Source organism: Papio anubis, chromosome 5 (assembly GCF_008728515.1).
Source record: "Papio anubis isolate 15944 chromosome 5, Panubis1.0, whole genome shotgun sequence".
In the NCBI taxonomy this organism is placed as follows: domain Eukaryota; kingdom Metazoa; phylum Chordata; class Mammalia; order Primates; family Cercopithecidae; genus Papio; species Papio anubis.
In genome coordinates this window covers 87,393,436-87,416,618 of record NC_044980.1, presented here as the reverse complement: position 1 = coordinate 87,416,618, position 23,183 = coordinate 87,393,436, and the positions used below count along the sequence as shown (strand labels likewise).

Here is a 23,183-nt window from a genome sequence, read left to right as displayed (position 1 = left end):
AGCCTCCCGAGTAGCTGGGACTACAGGCGCCCGCCACCTTGCCCGGCTAGTTTTTTGTATTTTTTAGTAGAGACGGGGTTTCATCGTGTTAGCCAGGATGGTCTCAATCTCCTGACCTCGTGATCCGCCCATCTCGGCCTCCCAAAGTGCTGGGATTATAGTCTTGAGCCACCGCACCCAGCCAATGTTTACAGTTTTTCAATGTAAATTCTGTTTTGTCTTATAGGAGTGTAGCTAGTCCTGCTCTTTTGGTTTTCATTTACATGGAGTATCCTTTTCCATCCCTTCATTTTCACTCTGTGTGTCCTTAGAGGTGAAGTTAGTCTCCTGTAGGCAGCACATAGTTGGCTTTTTTTTTTTTTTTTTGCTTTTTCAATCTATTCAACCTGTCTATATCTTTTGTTTGGAGAAGTTAATCCATTTATGTTTGGGGTAATTATCAGTGGGTAAGGACTTAACTACTGCCATTTTGTAGTTTGTTTTCCAGTTTATTTGTATATACTGTGTTTCTTTGTATGTTTCTGTCTTCCATTTTGGTTTGATGGTTTTCTGTAGTGGTTTGCATTGATTCCCTTCTGCTTATGTTTTGTGTGTCTAGTAGAGATTTTCCTTTGTGGTTACCATGTAGTTATATAAAACATTTTATTCTTATAACACACTATGTTAAACTGATAACTTTGGTAACATATAATAATTCTACATGTTTACTCTCCCCCATTTTGTGTTTTGATGTCAAAATTTATATTATTTTCTAATTTGTATCCCCTGACGATTGTAGCTATGGTTGTTTTGATAGATTTGTCTATTAACCACTGCACTAGTGATAAAATTGCTTCACACACCACCATTTTAGTCCAGAATATTGTGAATATGATTCTACATTACTTAGATTGTTAAGTTTTATACTTTTGTATGTTTTATGTTATTGATTCGTGGCCTTTTGATATAACTTAAAGAACTTTCTTTCATAATTCGTATCAGTCAGGCCTTGTCATGATAAACTACTTTACTTTTTGTTTGGGAAATTTTTAATTTCTCTGTTATTTCTGAAGAACAGTTTAGCCAGGTAAGTAAGGTATTGGCAGTTTTTTTCCTTTATCACTTTGAGTGTATCATGGGACTCTTTCCTGACTTGAAGTGTTTCTGCTTTCACATCCACTGGTAATTATGTTCAGACTCTTGTGTGTGATATGTTTCTTATCTCCTACTGCTTTCATAATTTTTTTTTTGTCTTTGATTTTTGATAATTTGATTATTATATACCTTGGTATACTCCTTCGGGTTAAATTTGATTAGAAACCACTATGCTTCTTGTCCCTGGATGTGGCCATCTTTTCCCAGATTTCAGAAGTTTTCAGCCATTATTTCCATAAATATGCTTTCTGGTTCTTTTGCTCTATCTTCTGCTGACCTAATTTTATGCAGTTATTAGGTCTCATAATTCCCATTGACTTCATCCTTTTGGGGTTTTTTGCTTTGCTGACTGGAAAATTCTTTGAACTCACTGATTCTTTCCTCTGTTTGATTAAGCCTGCTGTTGTTGAAGCCTTCTGTTGCATTTTTCACTTTAGTAATTATATTCTTCATCTCCAGAATTTCTGTTTTGTTTTTGTTTATTCTTTTTATTTCTTTGTCAGACTTCTTGTACATGTAGTTTTCCATATTTTAGTTTTTAATCTGTATGTTCTTGTATTTTACTGATTTTTTTTTTTTGAGATGGAACCTCACCCTGTCACCCAGGCGGGAGTGCAGTGGCACAATCTTGGCTCACTGCAACCTTCTCCTGGGTTCAAGCAAATCCCCTGCCTCAGCCTCCTGAGTAGCTGGGATTACAGGCACTGGCCACCACGCCTGGCTAATTTTTTTTGTATTTTAGCAAAGATGGAGTTTTGCCGTGTTGGCCAGGTTGGTCTTAAACTGCTGACCTTAAGTGATCCACCTGCCTTGGCCTCCCAAAGTGCTGGATTACAGGCATAGGCCACTAAGCCTGGCCTGAACTTCTTTAAAGGGATTATTCTTTGTCTATCTTTCTGTAGATCTATAGATCTCCATTCCTTTAGAGTCCTTTGTTGGAGCTTTGTTAATTTCTTTGGAGGTGCCCTGATTCTTTGTAATCTTTGAGTTTTTGCATTGGTCTCTTCATTTGTGGAGACAGCCACCTTGTCCAGCTTTTACAGGTGTTCCTTGGCAGGGATATAATTTCACTGTTTAATGATCACTGGGAGATCACTGCTTGTGATTCTGTATGGGCTGGTGATGACTCCAAGCAGGTAGAGCTTGCTTTCTGGTACTCTGTATGGCTGGGCTGCTACCTTTGCATTGATTTTGGAGAGGAGACTGTACTGGCTGGGCTCTGCTGTTAGGCAAAACCACTGGCTGAGATCTGCAATCAGGCAGAGCTGCAGGCTAGGCACTGCAGTTGCCTTCAGTTGGGCCAGGGTCAGGGTGTATTCCCTGGCTAGGTATACCAATATTTGAGATCTGCAGTTGGACGAGGTTGCAGATTGTACTCCAAGATTAAGTAGAATTGCTGCTTAAGATGGATGGGCCTAACTGCTATGCTTAGTACAAATTACAACTGGGGTTTGCCTCACAGCCTTGGTGGGGTCTTGAGGTGGGCTTTGAAGCAGAGCTGAGCACTGTTCAGAGTTCTGAGTGTGGCAGAACTAGCCTCTGTACTTCACTGAAATACACTGTGGTTGGCATCTCCTTCCCTGAATGGAGTCTTTGGATGTGTGTTAAGGCTGTACTGAATGCTGTTTAAACTTCCACATATGGCAGAACTAGTCCCCACTCTGCCGAAATGCAGTGTCATGGTCCTTTCCCTTCCTAAGAAGAATCTTGGCATGAATGTTGAGGCTGCGCAAAGTGCTGTTGAAATTCCCAGTTGTGGCATAACTAGCCCCTGGTTTCTTATATTGGTGGTGTGGTGAGTGTCTCACGCCCTGGGTGAGACCATGGGGTAGGGTTTGAGGCTGGGCCTGGAGGCTGCCCGTCTAGGGATTTGCGCCAGGTAGAACATCTCACAATACCTTTGCAGGTGCTATGCTGTTGACTGATACTTCTGGTTTGGTGCCATTAATGGCAGGTATGTTGCGCCACCACCAAGATTTGTGCACTGGTTTTTGTGAGCTCTACCTCCTTGCTTTGTTTCTATCTGACCCCAGGTTGTCTAGCTGTGCCATTACCCCTTGTCCTCCCTTTGAAGTGATACCCGAGTGGACTTCCTGAGATGTATCTCAGAATTCTATAAAAGCACGATGCCCGCCTCCAGTTCTCTTTGCCTACAGTAGTAACCATGAGCCCTGGAGAATCCTTTCTCTGTGGCACTGTGCCAACTTGGGTAAGGGAGAGGTGTGGTGGGTCAAAGTGAGACCGTTTGCTTTTGCCCTTTCACCGTTTTTATGAAGTTCTGTGGTTTATGCAGGTATCCCAGGCTTGATATTAATTGGATTTGTCTAATACTAATATAGCCACTTTAGTGCTCCTTTAAGAAACATCAGCATGTACATCATTTTATATTCTTTCACTTAAAATGGGTTTCTTGTAGACATTCTAGAGTTGTGTCTTAAAAATGTAATTTGATGATTTCTGCCTTTAATTGCATTGTTGAGGACATGTACATTTAATTAACAAATTGAATTAAATCTAGTACCTTGCTGGTTATTTTCTTCTCATCTGCCCTTATTTTCTTCTTCTTCTTCTTTTTTTTGGATGAAGTTTGACTCTGTCGCTCAGGCTGGAGTGCAGTGGCTCTATCTTGGCTCACTGCAACCTCTACCTCCCGAGTTCAAATGATTCTCCTGCCTCAGCCTCCCGAATAACTGGGATAACAGGTGCACATCACCATGCCCGACTAATTTTTGTGTTTTTATTGGAGACGGGGTTTCACCATGTTGGCCAGGCTGGTCTCGAAGTTCTGAGACCAGGTGATTTGGCTGCCTTGGCCTCCCAAATGCTGGGATTACAGGTGTGAGCCCGTGCACCCAGCCATCCCATCATTTATTTATTCTGCTTTCCCTTTTTCCTTGACTTCTTTTCCACTAGTTGAGTGTTTTTAATGGTTTCCTTTAATGTCTGTATTAGATCTCTTTATTTAATGGTTGCTCTAGTATATACAGTGTCCATCTTTAACTGTTCATAGTCAAATGTCAAATAGTATCTTTTTGCATGTAGTGCAGAAACCCTAAAACAATATACAGTTGAACAATGTGGGATTAGAGTGCTGACCCCCTGTGCAGTTGAAAATTCATGTATAACTTGACTCCCCAAAAACGTAACTACTAATAGCCTACTGTTGACTGGAAGCCTTACTGATGACATAAACAGTTAACATAACTTTTGTTATATGTATAAGAAAATCATAAGGGAGAGAAAATATATTTACTATTCATTAAGTGAAAGTGGATCATCATAAATGTCTTCATCCTTGTTGCCTTCATGCTGAGTAGGCTGAGTAGTAGGAAGGGTTGGTTTTCCTGTCTCAAGGGTATCAGAGGCAAAAGAGGTGGAAAGGGAGGCAGGAGAGGCAGACACACTTGGTATGTAACTTTTGTGGACCTGTGTTGTTCACGAGTCAACTGTATTTCCATTTGTTCTTCTTATCCTTTTTTCTATTGTTGTCCTTTTTGTATTATAAACTTCCAAATACATTGGTAATATTTTACTTTTGCTAGTCATTTACTTTTAAGATGATTTTAATGAAATATATGTTCAGTATTTGACTTCATTTTTACCATTTCCTGGCATTATTAGTTTCTTTGTGTAGCTCCAGATTTTCCTCTGGTATCACACTTTTTTTTGCCTAAAGAACTCCTTTTAACAGTTCTTATAATGTAAGTGTGCTGGGAATGATTTATCTCATTTTTTAATTGAGAAGGTGTTTAATTTTGGAAGATATTTTCACTGCATATAGAATTATGGATCGACAATTTTTTCATTTTAATTCATAATTATAAAGATTCTGTTCCATTTTCTTCTGGCTTACATAGTTCTGATGAGAAGTCAGCTGTCATTCTTTTCTTCTCTTTGTTTCATTTTGTCTTCCCTGGTTTTCTTCAAGATTTTCTCCTAGCCATTGGTTTTTACTAGTTTGATTATGATGTGTAGTACAGTGCTTGTGTTTGTGTATTTTATTGATTTATTTTGCTTGAGGATCTCTGAACTTGTGTATGTGGAGTTTTTTGGTTTTTTATTAAATATGATACTCTCCAGCCATTATCTTTTTAAATATTTCTTCCTTCATGTTGTTGTTCTGGAACTCCATTGCATGCTTTTTAAACTATTTGATTATTTTCAATAGCTATTGCATGATTTATTCTTTTTTTAAAAAAAGTTTTAGTTGGGATAATTCTATTGACCAATCTTAAAATTCAGTGATTCCTTTTTCAGTTGTGTTCAGTCTGCAGATGAGCTTGTCAAAGAAATTCTTTGATATAATGCCTTTTATTTCTACCGTTTCCATTGAACTCTCCAATGAATTCCTCATTTCTTCAAGTACGTTGTCCACTTTTTCCGTTAGTTCCTTTAACACATCAGTCATAGTTATGTTAAAGTTGTTTTCTGATAATTTCAACATGTGGGTCATATTTCAGTGTATATTGTTGATTCCTTTCTCTTGACAGTGGTTTGGTTTTCTTCTTGCCTGTTTTGTATGTTGAGTATTTTTTTATTGCATGACAGATATCATATGTACAAGAATATTGATAGAGGCTGATGTGAATAATATTTATATCTAAAAAGTAGGCCCACCTCTTCTATAAGGTCGTTAGTATGGGTGATTGAGTTAATCTTGTCAGTTATTGAGCTAGTGCTATGGTGAATGTTGTTGCCTTCCCCCCTCCCCGCCCCACCAAAGCTCATGTTGAAATTTAATTGCCATTGTGACAGTATTGGAAGGTGGTGCCTTTAATAAGGAATTAATGCCATTATCATGGCACTGGCTTGGTTATAAAAGTAAGCTGTAACACAGTCTCTCTTGCTCTTCTGCTTATCTCCATGGGATGATGCAGCAGGAAAGTCCTCATCAGATGCTCTTAGAGTTTCTGAAAGTCCAAGAATTAAAACTTGTTTTTCTTACAAATTGCCAAGTCTTCAGTATTCTGTTATAGCAGCAGAAAACTACAAGACAGCTGAATTTGAGTATTGTTAATTCTGTAATCACCATCAGTGCATCACTTCAGCTTATAGCAGTGGGCTCCACTTTCTTTGTGCTTATTATGGGGACTGGACTGGAATGTTGGAGGGTTTCTCATCACTATTCTTGCTCTGCCCTAGCTTTCAGCAATCCTTGAACTACTTGGTCATAGAAGGTGTCTCTTTTCATACTCTTTGTTTCTCTGTTGTTACTCAGCTTCAGATCGAGGGTGTGGGTAGATATATTCCCAGTTTTGCTAGACAGATTTCACCCTTAAGCATTTTCTGTACCATTGGTCCCTGGGTTTGGGTCTTTCTCAGCGTTTGTGTATCAGCCTTCCGTGGCAGCTAAATTCTGCCTTGTACATATAGGCTGTGGCCTGGGCAAGAGGGTTTCCAGCCTCTCCTTCAGTATTAGATCTCTGCTGTGTATTGATACAAGATCTGGGACCTAAGTGACATTACTTCTACTCCTTCAGGGAAGATGTTTTTTGCTTCTATCCCTCATCCAGAAACAGTGGGTATTTTTCCCCGGCTGGGCAGCAGCAGATTTTCCTAACCCTTCCCTAAGGGCAGGTAAGTTTTATTTCTACCCCTCCAAGAGAAGAAGTGCATCTTTTCCTAGGTCCAAGGGCAAGACTGTCTTTTCTTACCCAGGTGACTTAAGGCTTTTGCTTTGTATAAGAGAACGGTCTGGAGAAGTGGGCCTGGTTTTATATCTATCCGTTAATGGCAGCCAGTCACCACTGGCCTGTTTATGCTGTCAAGGAGAGCTCCCTGCATTTCTTACCTGCCCTCAGTCTTTTTCATGAGCATTTAATGGAGTCATGTGGCAAAGAGCTTGCTAGCGAGGACAAGTTTCCCTTATGTCACGGACTTTCAGTTTTCTGAACTGTGATGCTAGCTATAGTTGCCCCTAAATTTTGTAAACTACTTAATTTTTACATGTTTTTATGAGAAATGTGTTGCTCCTTTGATCTGCCAAAAGTGAAATAGTTTGGGTGTCCAGTCTCTTCATAAAAGAGCTTATCCCTCTTGAGAAATCACCTTACTAGGTTGACTTGTTACCTTGGTTTTCTGATGGGGTCAATAAAAGTTAGGATTTTGTAGATTATTTGACTTTTTCTTATTGTTAGGTGGTAGCCTCTCTTGTGGCTTTCTGAAGCCTAAGCAGAAAAGCAGAACTTCATGAAATTTTTGTGATGTATGTCTCTCCTTGTGTGTGTCTTCTTAGTCTAAATGTAAAATGTATTTTTTAGTTTGTTTTTTTCTAATTTTGTTTTTTTATTTTGTAAAATGTATTTCTTAACATAGATCAAGGCTAATTTTTTTTTTTTTAAGTAGTTCAAGGCTAAAATTTTTTGAAAGCTCACTTTTTAGGAGTGTTTGCAACTGGTTTCATATTTTGTGGTCCAGAATTACTTTCTTGGGAGTACATTACCTTTGAGAATAGCTGCTTTCTTAGACTTCTTTCATTTTTCTTTTGGTTTATTGACATGACTTTTCCTTAGGGAATACTTTAATATTCTTGATCCCTAAAAGCCTTTCCTTTATCAAGAAATGGATGGGTAGAAAGACTACTATGACTTCTTAAATATCTGCTCTGAACAATTTATAATTTAAGAAATTACTGCAGTATTCTCTGTGATCCTCAATTGCCCAAAGAAATTAGTCCCTATTAGAAAAGTTCATTCATACTACTAAGAAAAAATTAATTTAGATAATTTGACTAAATAAACTCAAATTTTCTAATACTTTTATACCATTTACATTTTTATTTAGAGTTTTGGAGGCTGGAAAGGCAAATGTTATTTTACCAAAAAGTTCACCAAGTGGAATAACTCATGTGATTGCCAGTAATGCAAGAATTAAAGCTGAGAAAGAAAAAGATAACTTTAAGGCTCCATTTTATCCAATTCAGTATCTAGGGGATTTTCTTTTAGAGGTAAGTAAAATAAATAGTAAACATTTTATTTTGTTTCGTGCATTCATTTTATAAAATATCAATATAGTAAAATATATATTAAAGTTGTGTTCTAAATTTTGAAAATATATTGATAGTAATTTAAATGATACTTTTTAAAGTCAATGGCTCTCAATTACTTAAATATTCATGAATACTTCCTATAGATTTGAAAGCAGCTTACTTGTTTAACATTAAGTATTTTAATGTCAGTATAAATAAAATAGTAGAATATATAGTATTATATAGTATTGTATGAGAATTTGGGGGTTATTTTTCCTTTGGAAAAGAGAGAGCTATTTCTAAGGGTTTAGAAATAACTGTCCTGTCCTATTCCCCTACATCCTCCTCCTTACTTGGTGTGGATAATGCTCCTCAAGTTGTTTGAATGGGCATCAAACCCTAGAAGAAACTGTCCAGGAGATATGCAAACAAGAATTTTAAGAGCACTCAGGGTAGAAGAGAACCCTTAGTATGTCCAAAAACGACCTTGATATAGGAAAAAATCATCTTCATTGTTTCCCATCTTGTAGATACCATTATGTTTTATCTAATACTTTATGTCAGAGGTCTGGGAATTACCCTTAAAATCTTTCTCTCCCTTACTCCTCACATCTGTCAACTTACTAAATCTTACTGATTTTATCTCAAATATTTCTTGAATCAAGCTACTTCTCTCCTTCTGTACTAACATCATACTGAATTTACCATGTTTCCTCTGCACTTCTGTACTAACATCATACTGAGTTTATCATCTTTCCTCAGCACTCCTGGAATAGGCTTATGATTATTCTTCCTGTAACTGCCTTTTTACTGTAATTTCCTAGTTACTCTTTCCTTTTCCTTTAGTGTATTCTAGTTCATTCAGAAAGAGCAATCAAAATGCTGTTTCTAAAACAATGTTGATCCTGTCATTCATCTACGTAAAGCCCTTCAATGGCTTTCCATTGCTCTTCGGACAAAGTGCTGAATCTCTAATATGGCTTACAAGTTCCCACAGGGTTCCTGTCATTTCTGTCTTTTCAATTGTATCCTGCTTCACTCTTATCTATGCTCACTATGCTATATGAAAACTCCTCCCAATTTCTTAAATAAGCTAAGCTACTCCTAACTCAGTGTCTTCTCAAAAGATATTTTCTCCTCCTGAAAAGTTATTCTCCACTACACCTTTCACTCTCTGGGTCTTCCTGCCTTCTACTCATCTTTCAGGTTCCTGTTACAGTGTTACTCTACAGGGAAGCCTCCTTGATCCCCTTACTCAGTGAAGTTCACCTATGTGTTCTCATAGCATTATTTAACTTGGTACTCCCTACAATTACAGTTAAGTAATTGACTGATTATTTGGTTAATATCTGTTTCCCCATATAGACCAAAAGCTCCTTGTCATCAGGCATCATGTCTGTCTTTTCCATTTTTATATTCCGATCACCTCACAAAGAGCCTGGCACATGGGTTCTCATTCAATATTTGTTAATAGAGAATTTGTGAAAGATGTTTGAGTCTTCCAAAAATACGTGCAATATATCATTATGTAGTTGCCTTTCCCTAATGAGTAGCAGCAATGTATGTTGGAAATTTGACCTTAGTTCAAGGAATGGGTCTGCTTGGACTATAGATAATCTCATTGTCCTTGAAGTCATTAGTTAGGAATGAGCATGTGAACCAATTCTGATCAATGGGTAAGGAAAAGGGGTATGTAAGAGCTTCTAGGACGTTGCTTTCTCATAATGAGAAGAAAGCCACTGACGGGCTGACTCCTGCTAGATATGAGCACAGAAGAATGTAGCCTGAAATACTACTGATTAACCATGAAAAGAACTAGCTTTATGGTGAAACCAGCCCTGTAGTTAGCAGAGTGTAGAGACAGAATCTAGACCCTGGCGCTACTTAAGTTGCTGGATTAAACAACACCGAAACCTGTTTTACCATTAGACCACATTGCTCTTCTGTGTGGTAATTCATTTCCATGTTGTTTAAGTTAGTTTGGGTTGGTTTTCTATTATTTGCAGCCAAAAGCACACTATCTGATAGACCTCTCTGAATAGTTTACATGTAGTATTAAGTATGAACAGTACGAAAGTTGTTCTTAACTAGATTAGTAAAGATATATTAATTTTCTTTTTTGCTTGGAAAATAATGCTTAAAGTGCAACATATACTGCGCATTATCTATAATCTTATTTTGCAGTAGTCTAACAACATTCATATCTGGCTGCTGAAATAGTGGGGGACAGCAATAGTATATCAATGAAAATAGCAGATAATCTCCAACTTATTATTTGGTTTTAGAATACATTGTTTTGTAAGTTCTGAATTGAACAGCTGGGAGTTCATAACCAGTCCAAATAAGGAAGACATATTGTGATCACTTCTGATCACAGAAGAAGAGAAATTAGAAAGTTAACTTTATTTCAGTGTCTTTCATTTCTTCGATATAGATCATATTACAGTCCTCATTAGATGGATTTTGAAGTGTCATCCAAGAAGAGCTGCCATGTAAAATGAGTGACTTAATAGTAACAAGCCAGGTGTGGTGGTTCTGTAATCACGGCACTTTGGGAGGCTGAGGCAGGAGGATCACTTGAGGTTAGGAGTTTGTAACGTATCAAGACTCCATGTCTACAAAAAATTTTAAAAATCTGCTGGGTGTGGTGAGACACACCTATAGTTCTAGCTTCTCTAAAGCTGAGGCAGGATTGCTTTAGTCCAGGATGTTGAGGCTGCAGTTAGCACTATGATTGTGTCACTGCACTCCAGCCTGAGCAACTGAGCAACAGAGTGTCCCCCTCCCCTTTTTTTTTAAAGTAGCATTTTTTTAAAAAAAGTTTTGTTTAACCCTCTTATACTTTTTGAAAAGCTTCTGAGTACCAGAATTAGAAATCTATTTATTTCAGCTTTATAGATATTTATTGAAGACCATAGCTGTACCAGGCATTATGCAATGCACTAGGGATATGAAAATGAATAAGACCATATATCGCACTTTGAGATGCTTACTATTTAGTGATGGAGGAAGAACGTGGACACTGTTACTTGCAATTCATATGAATCGCACATTTGTAAAACTGTACAAGCTACAGGAATACAGAGGAACAAATGACTAACATATCTCAATTGTTTGGCCCAAGGAAAGTTTCATAAAAATGAGAGGCTACCTAGGAATACTGAAAACTTACCTTGACTACTTAAGAAAGAAAAATGAACTGCAGCAATCTTATGGTAATATATTAGGAATAACAGAAACAGCATAGACTTTTTGAGCCAGATCAACTAATTTGTGATCCAGATTTATAATGTAGTACTGTGACCATAGGAAAGTCATGTATTGTGTCCCTTAGTTTCTCCCTTTGTGTATAGAAGCTAATACTGCATTGCTTTGGTGGTTGTGAGAATTATTACTATTACTGCTTTGAGTAATAGTTACTGAGTGATTATTATGGGTCAGGCAGTATATTAAGCATTTTACATGCTTAGTCATATATAAACCTCATGTTCATGTGTGGTATGTATTATGACTCCATTTACTGTTTGGGATAAATTTTGAGGTAAAATGAGGGTAAGTAACTTGCCCAAGATCCCACAGCCGTCATGTTTCAGAGCAGAAACTTAAAGCCAACCACTCAATCAATTTTAAGGCTTCTTTCCTCAAATCTTCCTTTCCTAGATCCTTTTCATCTCCCCATTTTGAGTATTATTGGATTTCCAGTCTCTTTGTAGGTAGTTAAAAAATAATAATGCCGTAATCGATACTATAAACGAATATCTAGTCATAGGGTTATGAAATGCTATTTAAGCATCAGGGTATAAATACAAGTTAAGAACCAAGTGGCGCTCAAAGGACTCCCTTTCTTATCTGTCTCTTCTTATGCATCTGCTCTAATCAGTTCATTCAAGTTTTGTGACAGATGCTTTGGCTGAATATTGGAATAAGACCTGGAGACCACAGCATATCAATTACACCCAGCCAAAGATAGGAAACTAAGTCAAATATCAGAATCAAAAGCCAACTCTCATTGCCACAACTGTGTTGCCCTACTCCTAGATGATAGAATAAGTAGCTGATTCAGCAGGCTTTTAGTTATTCTTTAGTGCATAGCACTATCCTGTATAAAATATACTAGTCTTGGACTGGCTTTCCTAGATTATAAAAGGAGGCAAACACCTAACCCAATGCCTAGTACATAAGTTGACACTAAGACACTTATAAGGAATAAAAATGAATATTTATAGTTAAATAATTTCTTTATATTTCATAAGAGTCACCAATTAGACAAAGTATTGTGGCTTAGAGAAAAATATTTGTGGATCATTTGTTTAGCTATATAGAAAATAGATTATTTAATTTCAAAACTTTCAAATGTTATACCTTCTGTATCAGATTGTGATTTTTAAAAACTTACATAGGGTACTAGTGTCATACATCCTAATTTACAGATTCATATGTAGCATCTGAAATGGACACATAAGTAAATATATTCAGGATTAAGAAACAGTTTATTTCTTGCCTCGTTGCTGATGATAGTGGTATGTTCCCTTGCATTCTCCGTAACGAGAATGTATATGGGATTAATTCATCCTGTATTCTGGACACTTTTTGAGGACCTAAGCCTATGGATTTATCCTCCCATTGCCAACCATGTAAAATTTAAAGCCAGAAACTCATTTCCCCCCACCTGCAAGTTGCCCTTAACCGAAATTGTTGTTGATACATTCTTTGGTCCCAGGAATAGGAAGGGAGAAAAGTCTTTATTTTCTTACTTTTCAGTTTCACCTTTCTGAGTTTCTGAAAAAGAAATTCAATCAGCTGTTCTCAGGGATTTTTCTGTGGTTTCAGGATTGCAGCCTACTAAAAGAACAGCCCTCATTTTAACATAGGAAGCCAAGTGTGAGTGAGAGGGAACTAAAGATCATGTTATAGATCTTAACACATTTTTGGTTTTTTATAATTGTTCCCTAGGAAGACTGTGATTCTTCAGTCTCTTTGGGTAGAGATTGTGAATCTCTGAAAACAGCCTTTCTTTTTGGTTTTAGACGGAGTCTCGCTCTGTCACCCAGGCTGGAGTGCAGTGGTGTGATCTCGGCTCACTGCAGCCTGCACCTCCCAGGTTCAAGCACGATCTTGGCTCATTGCAACCTCCGCCTCCCGGGTTCAAACCATTCTCCTGCCTCAGCCTCCCTAGTAGCTGGGACTACAGGCACACGCCACCACCGCCGGCTGATTTTTCTATTTTTAGTAGAGACAGGGTTTCACCATGTTGGGTAGGGTGGTCTTGGTCTTCTGACCTCGTGATCCATCCGCCTCAGCCTCCCAAAGTGCTGGGATTATAGGCATGAGCCACCGCGCCCAGCCTGAACAGCTTCTCATAAGTACATTTTGGGAACTGTCTTGAACTCACTTGTACTCCCAGCTGTTTATATTACTAAACTTACAGAATTATATGTATAAGTATATATGCAATAAATTTTAAAGTAATTATTAGAAGTTAATTTATGAATTCAGTTTGGGTTCCTTGACAAGAGAAATTTAGTTGTTTGAGATAGAGCTATGTTAAGATCATTGTTGTTCATTGCTGTTCGAGGAAAAGTATTGTGTAACCTTTTCCTCTCTGTGTGGGGTATACTTGCAAGTGAGAAGTCTTACCAGTAAAAAACTGAAAAATAATCCAAGAAAAAGTCTATCTATAATTGATGATTTGTAAAATCTAGATTGTAACTTTAGCTTGAACAGGGACTAGATAAAATATTTTTGTTCTTGGTTGTTCATAAAAATGACTTGTTAGTAGATCAACAGAGCATTACCTTTTCTTGAGATATGCAGAAATCACTTTATTATTCAGGACCTTTGCTCTAAGAATTTTTTCCCTGAGAGATTTTTATCAGTGTTTAATATACTTTGATTTAAGAGGGTGCATTTTACCTACTTGTTTGACTAACAAAGTATTATGTAATTATAGTTAAGGCTGAATACCATAAAATGTACGTAGTATTGAAAATACACTTAGATGATTGCCTAAACCATTTTTACATACATACAGAAAGAAATTCAGAATGATGAAGATTCCCAAACCAATTCTGTTTGGACTGAACATAGTAATGAAGAAAAAAACAAAGATTTCAGGAAAGATGCAGAATTTCTTGAAATGAAAGGTGCCTTAAAAGAGACCATGTATAGAACCCAGGTAAACTTTATAGGCTGGAAAACATACATTGCTGATGTTTCTTGCAGAATTGTTTGAGAGGCAAAGTATGGTGGAAAAAAACAGATTTTGGAATCAGAAGGCTGGTGTTTGAACCATGTGTTGATAGTCCATGACTTGAACATGTTAGGAAATTGTCCTCTGTCTCTGCTTTGGAACTCTTGTTGATGAAGTAATGTTTGTATGCGTCTGGAAATAACAGAGTTCCTTATATATAGTGTGTTCTCAACACATGGTAATTACTTAAAAACTGTATGTTTAGGTAACATGTGTGTCTTATAAAGCATTTTTCTTACCTGAGAGCACAATATATATTTATAATTCATGTAAATTCAAGTATTTATATAGAATAAAATTTAAAAATACACAAATGAATTCTAGTTTGATTAACTTGTAAAACAATAAAACAGGAAGGACTTTGAACTTGGAGCAATGAAAAGTACCTCAAGAAAGCATATATGGTGGCTGTCAAGTACAACTTTTCAAAAAGCAGTAGCAACCACAAAAAGGACATTATTAGTTCTGCTCTAGAAGAGCTAATGTTCAGTTATGTTCAGTTTCATATTGTGTTTTATGAAGCAGTCTATTTGGTTAATTTATCAAATTATTAACTTGATAATTATTAGTCTAAACTAAAAGTTTTATGTATAACTAGGAAGAAATTCAAAATAAATTGTTTTTACCGTATCTGTCAAGTAGTTTTGAAAGCTAATTCTAGGAATAATTTGGAACTTTTAAAATTGCGTAGTTCCTTAAGAAATTGGATATGGCAAGATTTGCTAAAACTTTCCAAACTTAAAATATTTTTGCATTTTTTTCTGACTTTTCCAGTGTATATTGATATTTATGTGACTTCTGACTACTTCCTGTAATTTACTATATGTGCATGTTTTAATGAGAAACTTTTTTGAGTTGATGTGCCTATTGTGAAATATGCATTGTAAACCACAGTATATAGCATTTTTACATATAGAGAGGAATGTAAAATGATGATGGAGTTATTAAAATAAATTTAGTTTTGAATAAACATGGCAAAAAATAAAATAGACATTTAAGATAAATGGAAATTATTAAAATACATCTACAGTCATGTACACATAGTGATGTTTTGGTCAACAACGGACCCCATGTATGACAGTGATCCCATAAGATTATAATACCATATTTTTACTTACTCTTTCTATGTTTAGATACACTAATACTCAGCATTGTGTTACAATTGCTTATAGCATTTAATACTGTAACATGTCGTAAAGATTTATAACTTAAGAGCAATAGGCCATACCATATAGACTAGGTGTGTAGTAGACTATACTATCTAGGTTTGTGTAGGTAGACTCTGATGTTCGCACAGTGATGAAATCACCTAACGATGTACTTCTCAAAACATATCCCCATCGTTAAGCAGTGCATGACTGTATATATGTCTTCTTGAGTTCTTTTTAGGACTCAAATTATGTATGTAAAATTCAAGTAGAAATACCCTTTTTTAAAAATAGCTATTTGGTATAATGATTAAACAACATGATTTTTAATACTTCTTAATCTGAGTTAAGCACATAGGTAAACTGCAGCATATATGTGTACTATAAAGCTTTATGAACTGAAAACAATTATGTTCTGCTTTATTTTATATAATTCAGAGGGCTCTTTACTATATTTAACCTTGTATGTATATTTTACAAAACCTACTTTCCTGGATGGGTTTTTCTTTTGTGACTTGTGTTGATTGCGTTAAGGCTATATTTAATCCACAGTCTTAACTAAATTGCTTTTACAAACATGCAGAAAGAAATGCAAAATCATCATGAAGATGTTAATGTTGGTTCTATTTTGAGTGAACATCACAAAAAAGAAAAATTCAGTGGTTCCAGTAAAGATTTGAAATTTGTTAAAATGAGAAATACCTTTGGAAGTCATACATATGAAAATCAGGTACAACTTTCTAAATTAAAAATAATTTATTTATTTTTAATATATATAGTTTTTATAGAACAGTTTTCTTCAGCTTTTAAAAAATGTGTAAAAATGAGTTATTGTATCCAATAGCTAGATTAAGAAATAGAGCATGATCAGTTTTCTAAGACCTGCTGTATCATTTTCTTTTTTCTTTTTTTGAGATGGAGTCTTGCTCTGTCGCCATGCTGGAGTGCAGTGGCACAATCTCAGCTCAGTGCAACCTCTGCCTCATGGGTTCAAGCAATTCTCCTGCCTCAGCCTCCCGCGTAGCTGGGACTACAGGTGCACGCCCCCACACCTGGCTAATTTTTGTAATTTTTTTAGTAGAGACGGGGTTTCACCATGTTGGCCAGGATGGTCTTGATCTCTTGACCCTGTAATCCGCGTGCTTCGGCCTCCCAAAATGCTTGGATTACAGGCGTGAACCACTGCGCCCAACCTGCTGTATCATTTTCTAATACATCCCCTTTCTTCCTCTTACCTAGAAGTAATCCTTGTCTTAGAATTTGTGTTCATTCTTTTCTTATTTTTCATTATAATTTTAACAGCTGTGTGTGTATCTCTAACTCTATATGGTTTAGCTTTGTCTATTCATGAACATTTTATAGTTTGTTATTATAGACTTCTTTTGCTGGTGTATATAAAATTTTACTGTTTGTGCCACAATTACATCTTTTATCCATTTTACTGTTGATAAGCCTTTGGGCTTCTTTTTATTGGTTTATGTGTTTGATTGTTAAGTTTTTGCAATTATGAACAATTCTGCTATGAATAATGTGAACATTATTTTGTATACCTCTTGGGATACATGTTTAGTAATTTCTCTAGCTTAGTTGGTATATTCCTAGGAATGGAGTTGCTGGGTCATAAGGACTGTGTGTGTTCAACTGTACTGGGCAGTGTCCAACTTTTTTCAAAATATTTTACTAATGTACACCTACTCCATCAATGGATGAGATTCTGTTGTACGTACTTCTTTATTTTTATTTTTTTGAGATGGAGTTTCACTCTAATTGCTTAGGCTGGAGTGCAATGGTGCAATCTCAGCTTACCACAACCCGCACCTTCCAGGTTCAAGTGATTCTGCCTCAGCCTTCCGAGTAGCTGGGATTACAGGCATATGCCACCACCCTTGGCTAATTTTGTATTTTTAGTAGAAACGGGGTTTCTCCATGTTGGTCAGGCTGGTCTCTAACTCTCGACCTCAGGTGATCCGCCCGCCTTGGCTTCCCAAAGTGCTGGGATTACAGGCATGAGCCACTGTGCCCGGCTGTACTTCTTTAGTTTTTAATGTGGTATACTTGTGTGAAAGTCACTCGTGAGTTTATTTGGATTTTGTAACATAAGTCATTGATGTTGAGATTTAATTGTGGTCTAAATACATGTAGAAGGAAATTAAGAAAAAAGATGAAGATGTTCAAAGGAGTTATACTTTGAGGAGAAAACGCAAGAAAGAAAAAGAAAGCAATTGCAAGAAAGACGTTGAACATGAAAAAATTAAAAGTACCTTAAGAAGGCACATATATAATAGAGATCAGGTAAAGCTTTGTAAGCTAAGCTATAGCTTTCTTTTTTATTTTTTGGCTGTTCTCTAATATAATCAAGATATGTAATACTACATGTTTTAAGAAAAAATCTTGTCAGTCTGATGTAATATTCATAGTTAATATCCCAGTTAACTTTGGTCCACAGTAAATGTATTTGTACATGCATATACAAAGAAATCTGAGTTAATAATCAAGGTATTCAGTGAATTTTGTTTTGCCTGAATGTAATGAATAAGAAAAAGAAACTGGAGAAGACTGTTTCTTAAAATGAAAAAATCTTTAAAACTACATGTGTGTATATTTGGGTAATACTTTCCAATGTAAATTTTATTTTTTGTTTTGCTCTTTCTTTTGTATAATACAGACCATTTTTAATGAGATATCTTGTTTTTAAAATTGAATACATCTTGGGTAAATTTTCTCTAGAGTATGACTTTTTTTTAACAATCTAAACCATACCCTGGGCTGGATGTGGTGGCTCACACCTGTAATCCTAGCACTCTGGGAGGCCAACGGGGCAGATTACTTGAGCTCTGGAGTGTGAGAGCAGACTGGGCAACATGGTGAAACCCCATCTCTACCAAAAATACAAAAAATTAGCTGGCATGGTAGTGGGTGCCTGTGGTCCCAGGTCCTTGGGAGGGTGAGGTGGGAGGATCACTTGAGCCTCGGAGGCAGAGGTTGCAGTGAGCCAAGATTGTACCACTGCACTCCAGCCTGGGTGACAAGAGTAAGACCCCATCTCAAAAATAAATACCTAAATACATAAATAAATGCCACGTAATGTATATATGCATATATTCAGAAGAATTTCAGGAAAATGATAAATAAGTAATGAATTTTGTTTTGTATGACCATGGCAACAACAAAAAAGTAGTTCCAGGAACGATTTGGAGCAGGATAAAGTGAAAAGTACCTTAAGAAAGTACATATGTAAATATCAGTTAATTCTTTACAAATTGAAATGTTTGCTTTTTGAGCTTTTTCTTTCATTGTGTAATCTTGATATATGATTGTGAGGATCTTTGTTGTTAACAAGGTATGAATGTTTTCCTCTTATATTGTCCTTTGTGATATCTATGTTGACACTGTCTTTAGTACATTTTCTAAAGTCATTTTACTTTGCTGTATGTAGAAAGAAATGAAGAATTCTATTTTTGCTGAATATGCCAAAGAATCAAAAGCCATGGCTATCAAGACAGATGTGGATGTTGTTGAAATAAAAAATGCCTTAAGGAAGCACATATATAGAGCTCAGGTAAAACTTGGCACATGAAAAATTTTTTATAATATCCTGCCCTGTAGTGTATTCAAAATATATACATATATACACATGATTCATTAGTATGTTTAATATGTCTTAAAATGATTTTCTTAGTTTACTAGTCTATTATACAGTAATGTATTTGGGCATTTAGTAAACAGGCTGAATTATGTGCTATTTATACCTCAATAATGTCACAGATAAGTCATGTGTTTGAAGTCTTGGCTGTAAAATCTTTGCCTAGACCAATGCTCTGAAGTGTTTCCCCTATGTTTTCTTCTAGTACATTTATAGTTTCAGGTTTTACCTGGAAGTCTTTAATTCATTTTGAGTTGATTTTTGTATATGGTGAAGAGATAACAGTCTAGTTTTCATTCTGCTTATGATTATCCAATTTTCCCAGCATCATTTATTGAAGACTGTCCTTTCCCCTGTGAATGTTCTTGGCACCTTGTCCAAAATCAGTTTGCTTTAAATATGTGGATTTATTTTTGGATTCTCTGTTCTTCACTGGTCTAGATGTCTGTTTTTATACTAGTACCAGGCTGTTTGGGTTACTATAGCTTTGTGGTATACTTTGAAGTCAGGTAGTGTGTGCCTCCAGCTCAGCATTGCTTTGGATATTTAGGGTCCTTCTTGCTCAGCATTGCTTTGGGTATTTAAGGTCTTTTGTGGTTGTTTACAAATTTTAGGATTGTTTTTCCTGTTTCACAGAAGAATGTCATTGATATTTTGATAGGGATTGCATTAAATTTGTAGATTACTTTGAGCAGTGTGGTTATTTTAACCATATTAATTCTTCAAACTCATGAACATGGAATGTCTTTCCATTTGTTTATGTCCATGTCAATTTCTTTTATCAGTGTTTTGTAGTTTTTTCCTTATAGAGATCTTTCACCTCCTTGGTTAAATATATTCCTAGGTATTGTATAATTTTTAGAGCTCTTGTAAATGGGATTGCTTTCGTGATTGACTTATACCTAGTTCATTATTGGCATATAGAAACGCTACTGATTTTTGAATTTTAACTTTTTATCTCACAGCTTTACTGAATTCATTTATCAGTTTTAAGTGATTTTTTTTTTCAAGTCTTCATGTTTTTCTACATATAAGATCATTTCGTCTCCAGAGAGGGACAATTTTACTTCTTTTTCAATTTGGATGCCTTTTCTTTCTTTTCCTTGCCTGATTGCTCTGGTGAGGATGACTTTCAGTTATTATGTTGAATAAAAGTGGCAAAAGTAGGCATTCTTTTCTAGTTTCAGTTCTTAGGGGAATGGCTTTCATGTTTTTCCCATTTCACAGAAGGTAGCTATGGGTTTGTCAGGTATGACCTTTGTTATATTGAAGTACTTCTGTGCCTAGTTGGTTGAGAGTTCATCATGAAGGGATGTTGAAGAAATTTTATTAAATGCTTTTTTGCATATATTGAAATGATCAAATAGTTTTTGTCCTTCATTTTGTCTTTATTAATTTACTTATTTGTATACATTGAACCATCCTTGCATCCTTGGGATAAATACCACTTGATTATAGTGTATTGTCTTTTTGCTGTGTTGTTAGATTTCGTTTGCTAGTATTTTGTTAAGGATTTTTGCATCTGCGTTTCTCTGGGATATTGCCCTGTAGTTTTCTTTTTGTGTTGTGTCTTCGTCTGGTTTTGGTATCAGGATAATGGTGTCCTTGTAGAATAAGTTAGGAAGAATTTCCTACCCTTCAATTTTCTGAAACAGTTTGAAAATTTCTGTTGATAGTTCTTTGTACATTTGGTTGAGTTCAGCAATGAAGTCGTTTGGTCCTGGGCTTTTTGTTGTTGTTGTTCGGAGAGTTTTATTACTGATTAAATCTCATTACTCATTGGTCTGTTCAGGTTTTCTGTTTCTTCCTGATTCAATCTTGGTAGGTTTTATGTGTCCAGGAATTTATCTATTTCCCCTAAGTTTTCTGATTTGTTAGTGTATAGTTCATAATGGTCTCTAATATTCTTTTGTGTTTCTTTGATATCAATTGTAATGTGTCCTTTTTCACTTCTGATTTTATTTATTTGGGGTTTTTTCTTTTTTTTCTTTGTTAGTCTTACCAATGGCTTATTGATTTTGTTTATCTTTTCAAAAAATTAACGTTTCATTGATCCTTTGTATTTTTAAATCTATTTTGTTTCATTCTACTCTTTATTATTTATTTATTAAAATTTATTACATTATATATCTTTAATAAATATTTGTTAATTTATAATTACTCTAAATAATAATAGATCTTTATTATTTCCTTCTCTAATTTGGGGTTTGGTTTGTTCTTGCTGTTCTTGTTCCTTGAGGTGCGTTGTTAGGTTGATTATTTGAAATCTTTCTACTTTTTAGATACAGGCATTTTTTTCTGTAAATGTCCCTTTTAGCACTGCTTTTGCTGTATTCTATAGGTTTTGGTATGTTGTGTTTCCATTTTTATTTATTATAAGAAATGTTTTATTTCCTTCTCAATTACTTCATTGACCCAATGGTCATTTAGGAACATGTGATTTTATTTACATGTATTTGTACAGTTTCCAAAGTTTCTCTTACTGATTTTTAGTTTTATTCCATTGTTGCCTGAGAAAGATACTTGATATGACTTCAAATCTTTTCAAATTTTTTGAGACTTGTTATATGGCCTAATGTCTACCCTGAAGAATGTCCCATATACTAATGAGAAGAATGTGTATTCCACAGCTGTTAGATAAAATGTTCTTTAAATGTCTGTTAGGTTCATTTGTTGTAAAGTGCAGTTTAAATCCAATGTTTGTTTTTTGATTTTCTGTTTCAATAATCTGTCCAATGCTTAGAATGGGGTAGTAGAGCCCCAACTGTCACTGTGTTGAAGTCTCTGTCTCCCTCTAGATCTAGTAATATTTGCCTTATATATCTGGGTGCTCCAAGTTGGGTGCATAGATATTTAGAAGTGTTATATCCTCTTGCGGAATTGATCTTTTTATCAGTATGTAATGACCTTCTTTATCTCTTTTTACAGTTTTTAACTTAGAAAGCTTTTTCTGATGTAAGTATAGCTACTCCTGCTCGCATTGGTTTCCATTCTTGTGGAATATCTTTTTCCGTTCTTCTTCACTTTCAGTCTTTATGTGTTTTAACAGGTGGAGAGAGTTTCTTATAGGCAACACACTGCTTTTTTAATATATGTAGCCAGTCAGCCAGTCTGTATCTTCTATGTGGAGATTTTAATCCATCTACATTCAAGGTTATTATGGGTGAGGACTTACTCCTGTTATTTTGTTAATTGTTTTGTGTTTTGTAAGTCCTTTTTTCATTTCTTCTTTTATTGTTTATCATTGCAGTTGGGTGGTTTTTTTGTATTGGTAACATTTGGCCCTTATTTGTATTTTTGCTTTGCGGTGAGTTTCATACTTTCTTGTGTTTTCATGATGGTGGATATCATCTGTTTGCTTTCAATTGTAGAACTTGTTTAAACATTTCTTGTGTGGTTGGTCTGTTAGTAATGAATTCTCTGTTTTTGCTTATCCGGGAAAGACTTTATTTCTCCATTATTTTTGAAGGATAGGTTTTCTGGGTATAATATTCTTGCCTGTTGAGTTGGATTTGTTGTTGTTGTTGTTTTTGGTTTTTTTCCTTTCAATACTATGAACGTGTCATGTTATTCTTTCCTGGCTTATAAGGCTTCTGCTGAGAAATCTGTTGTCACCCTGATTGGGATTTCCTTATATGTGACTTTATGCTTTTTCTCTTGATGTTTGTAGGATTCTTTCTTTGTCTTTGACTTGATAGTTTGACTGTAATGTGCCTTGGAGACCTTTGAGGATTGAATCTATTTGGAAATAGCTCTTACAACACTTGGGACATTTTCAGCTATTGTTTTTAAAATAGGTTTTCTATGCCTTTGCCCATCACTTCTCCATCTGGAACGCTCAAAATTGGAATATTTCTTTACTTTATGGTTTCCCATATGTCATTTAGGCTTTTTTCTTTTTGTCTGTTATTTCAAAAGACCTGTCTTCATGTTTAGAAATAGTTTCTTTTGCTTTATCTAGTCTATTGCTGAAGTTCTCTGTTATATTTTTTATTTCGTTCATTGAATTCTTAAGTTCCATGATTTCTATTTGGTTCTTTT

The 23,183-nt window shown here is 35.5% G+C and overlaps 1 protein-coding gene across 5 annotated transcripts in view; it reads left to right on the top strand.

Moving 5' to 3' along the window:
• SLF1 (SMC5-SMC6 complex localization factor 1) overlaps positions 1-23,183 on the top strand; it is a 76,629-nt gene that overhangs the window by 16,276 nt on the left and 37,170 nt on the right. For 4 of the 5 annotated variants that reach the window (XM_021940178.2, XM_021940179.2, XM_017960280.3 and 1 more), the window contains 5 exons: positions 7,918-8,080; positions 14,133-14,276; positions 16,083-16,229; positions 17,642-17,791; positions 18,936-19,058. In XM_021940178.2, the coding sequence (XP_021795870.2) occupies positions 7,918-8,080; positions 14,133-14,276; positions 16,083-16,229; positions 17,642-17,791; positions 18,936-19,058 (727 nt within the window). The remainder of the gene's footprint in view (positions 1-7,917; positions 8,081-14,132; positions 14,277-16,082; positions 16,230-17,641; positions 17,792-18,935; positions 19,059-23,183) is intronic. The other variant, XM_021940180.2, reaches the window with a different exon arrangement.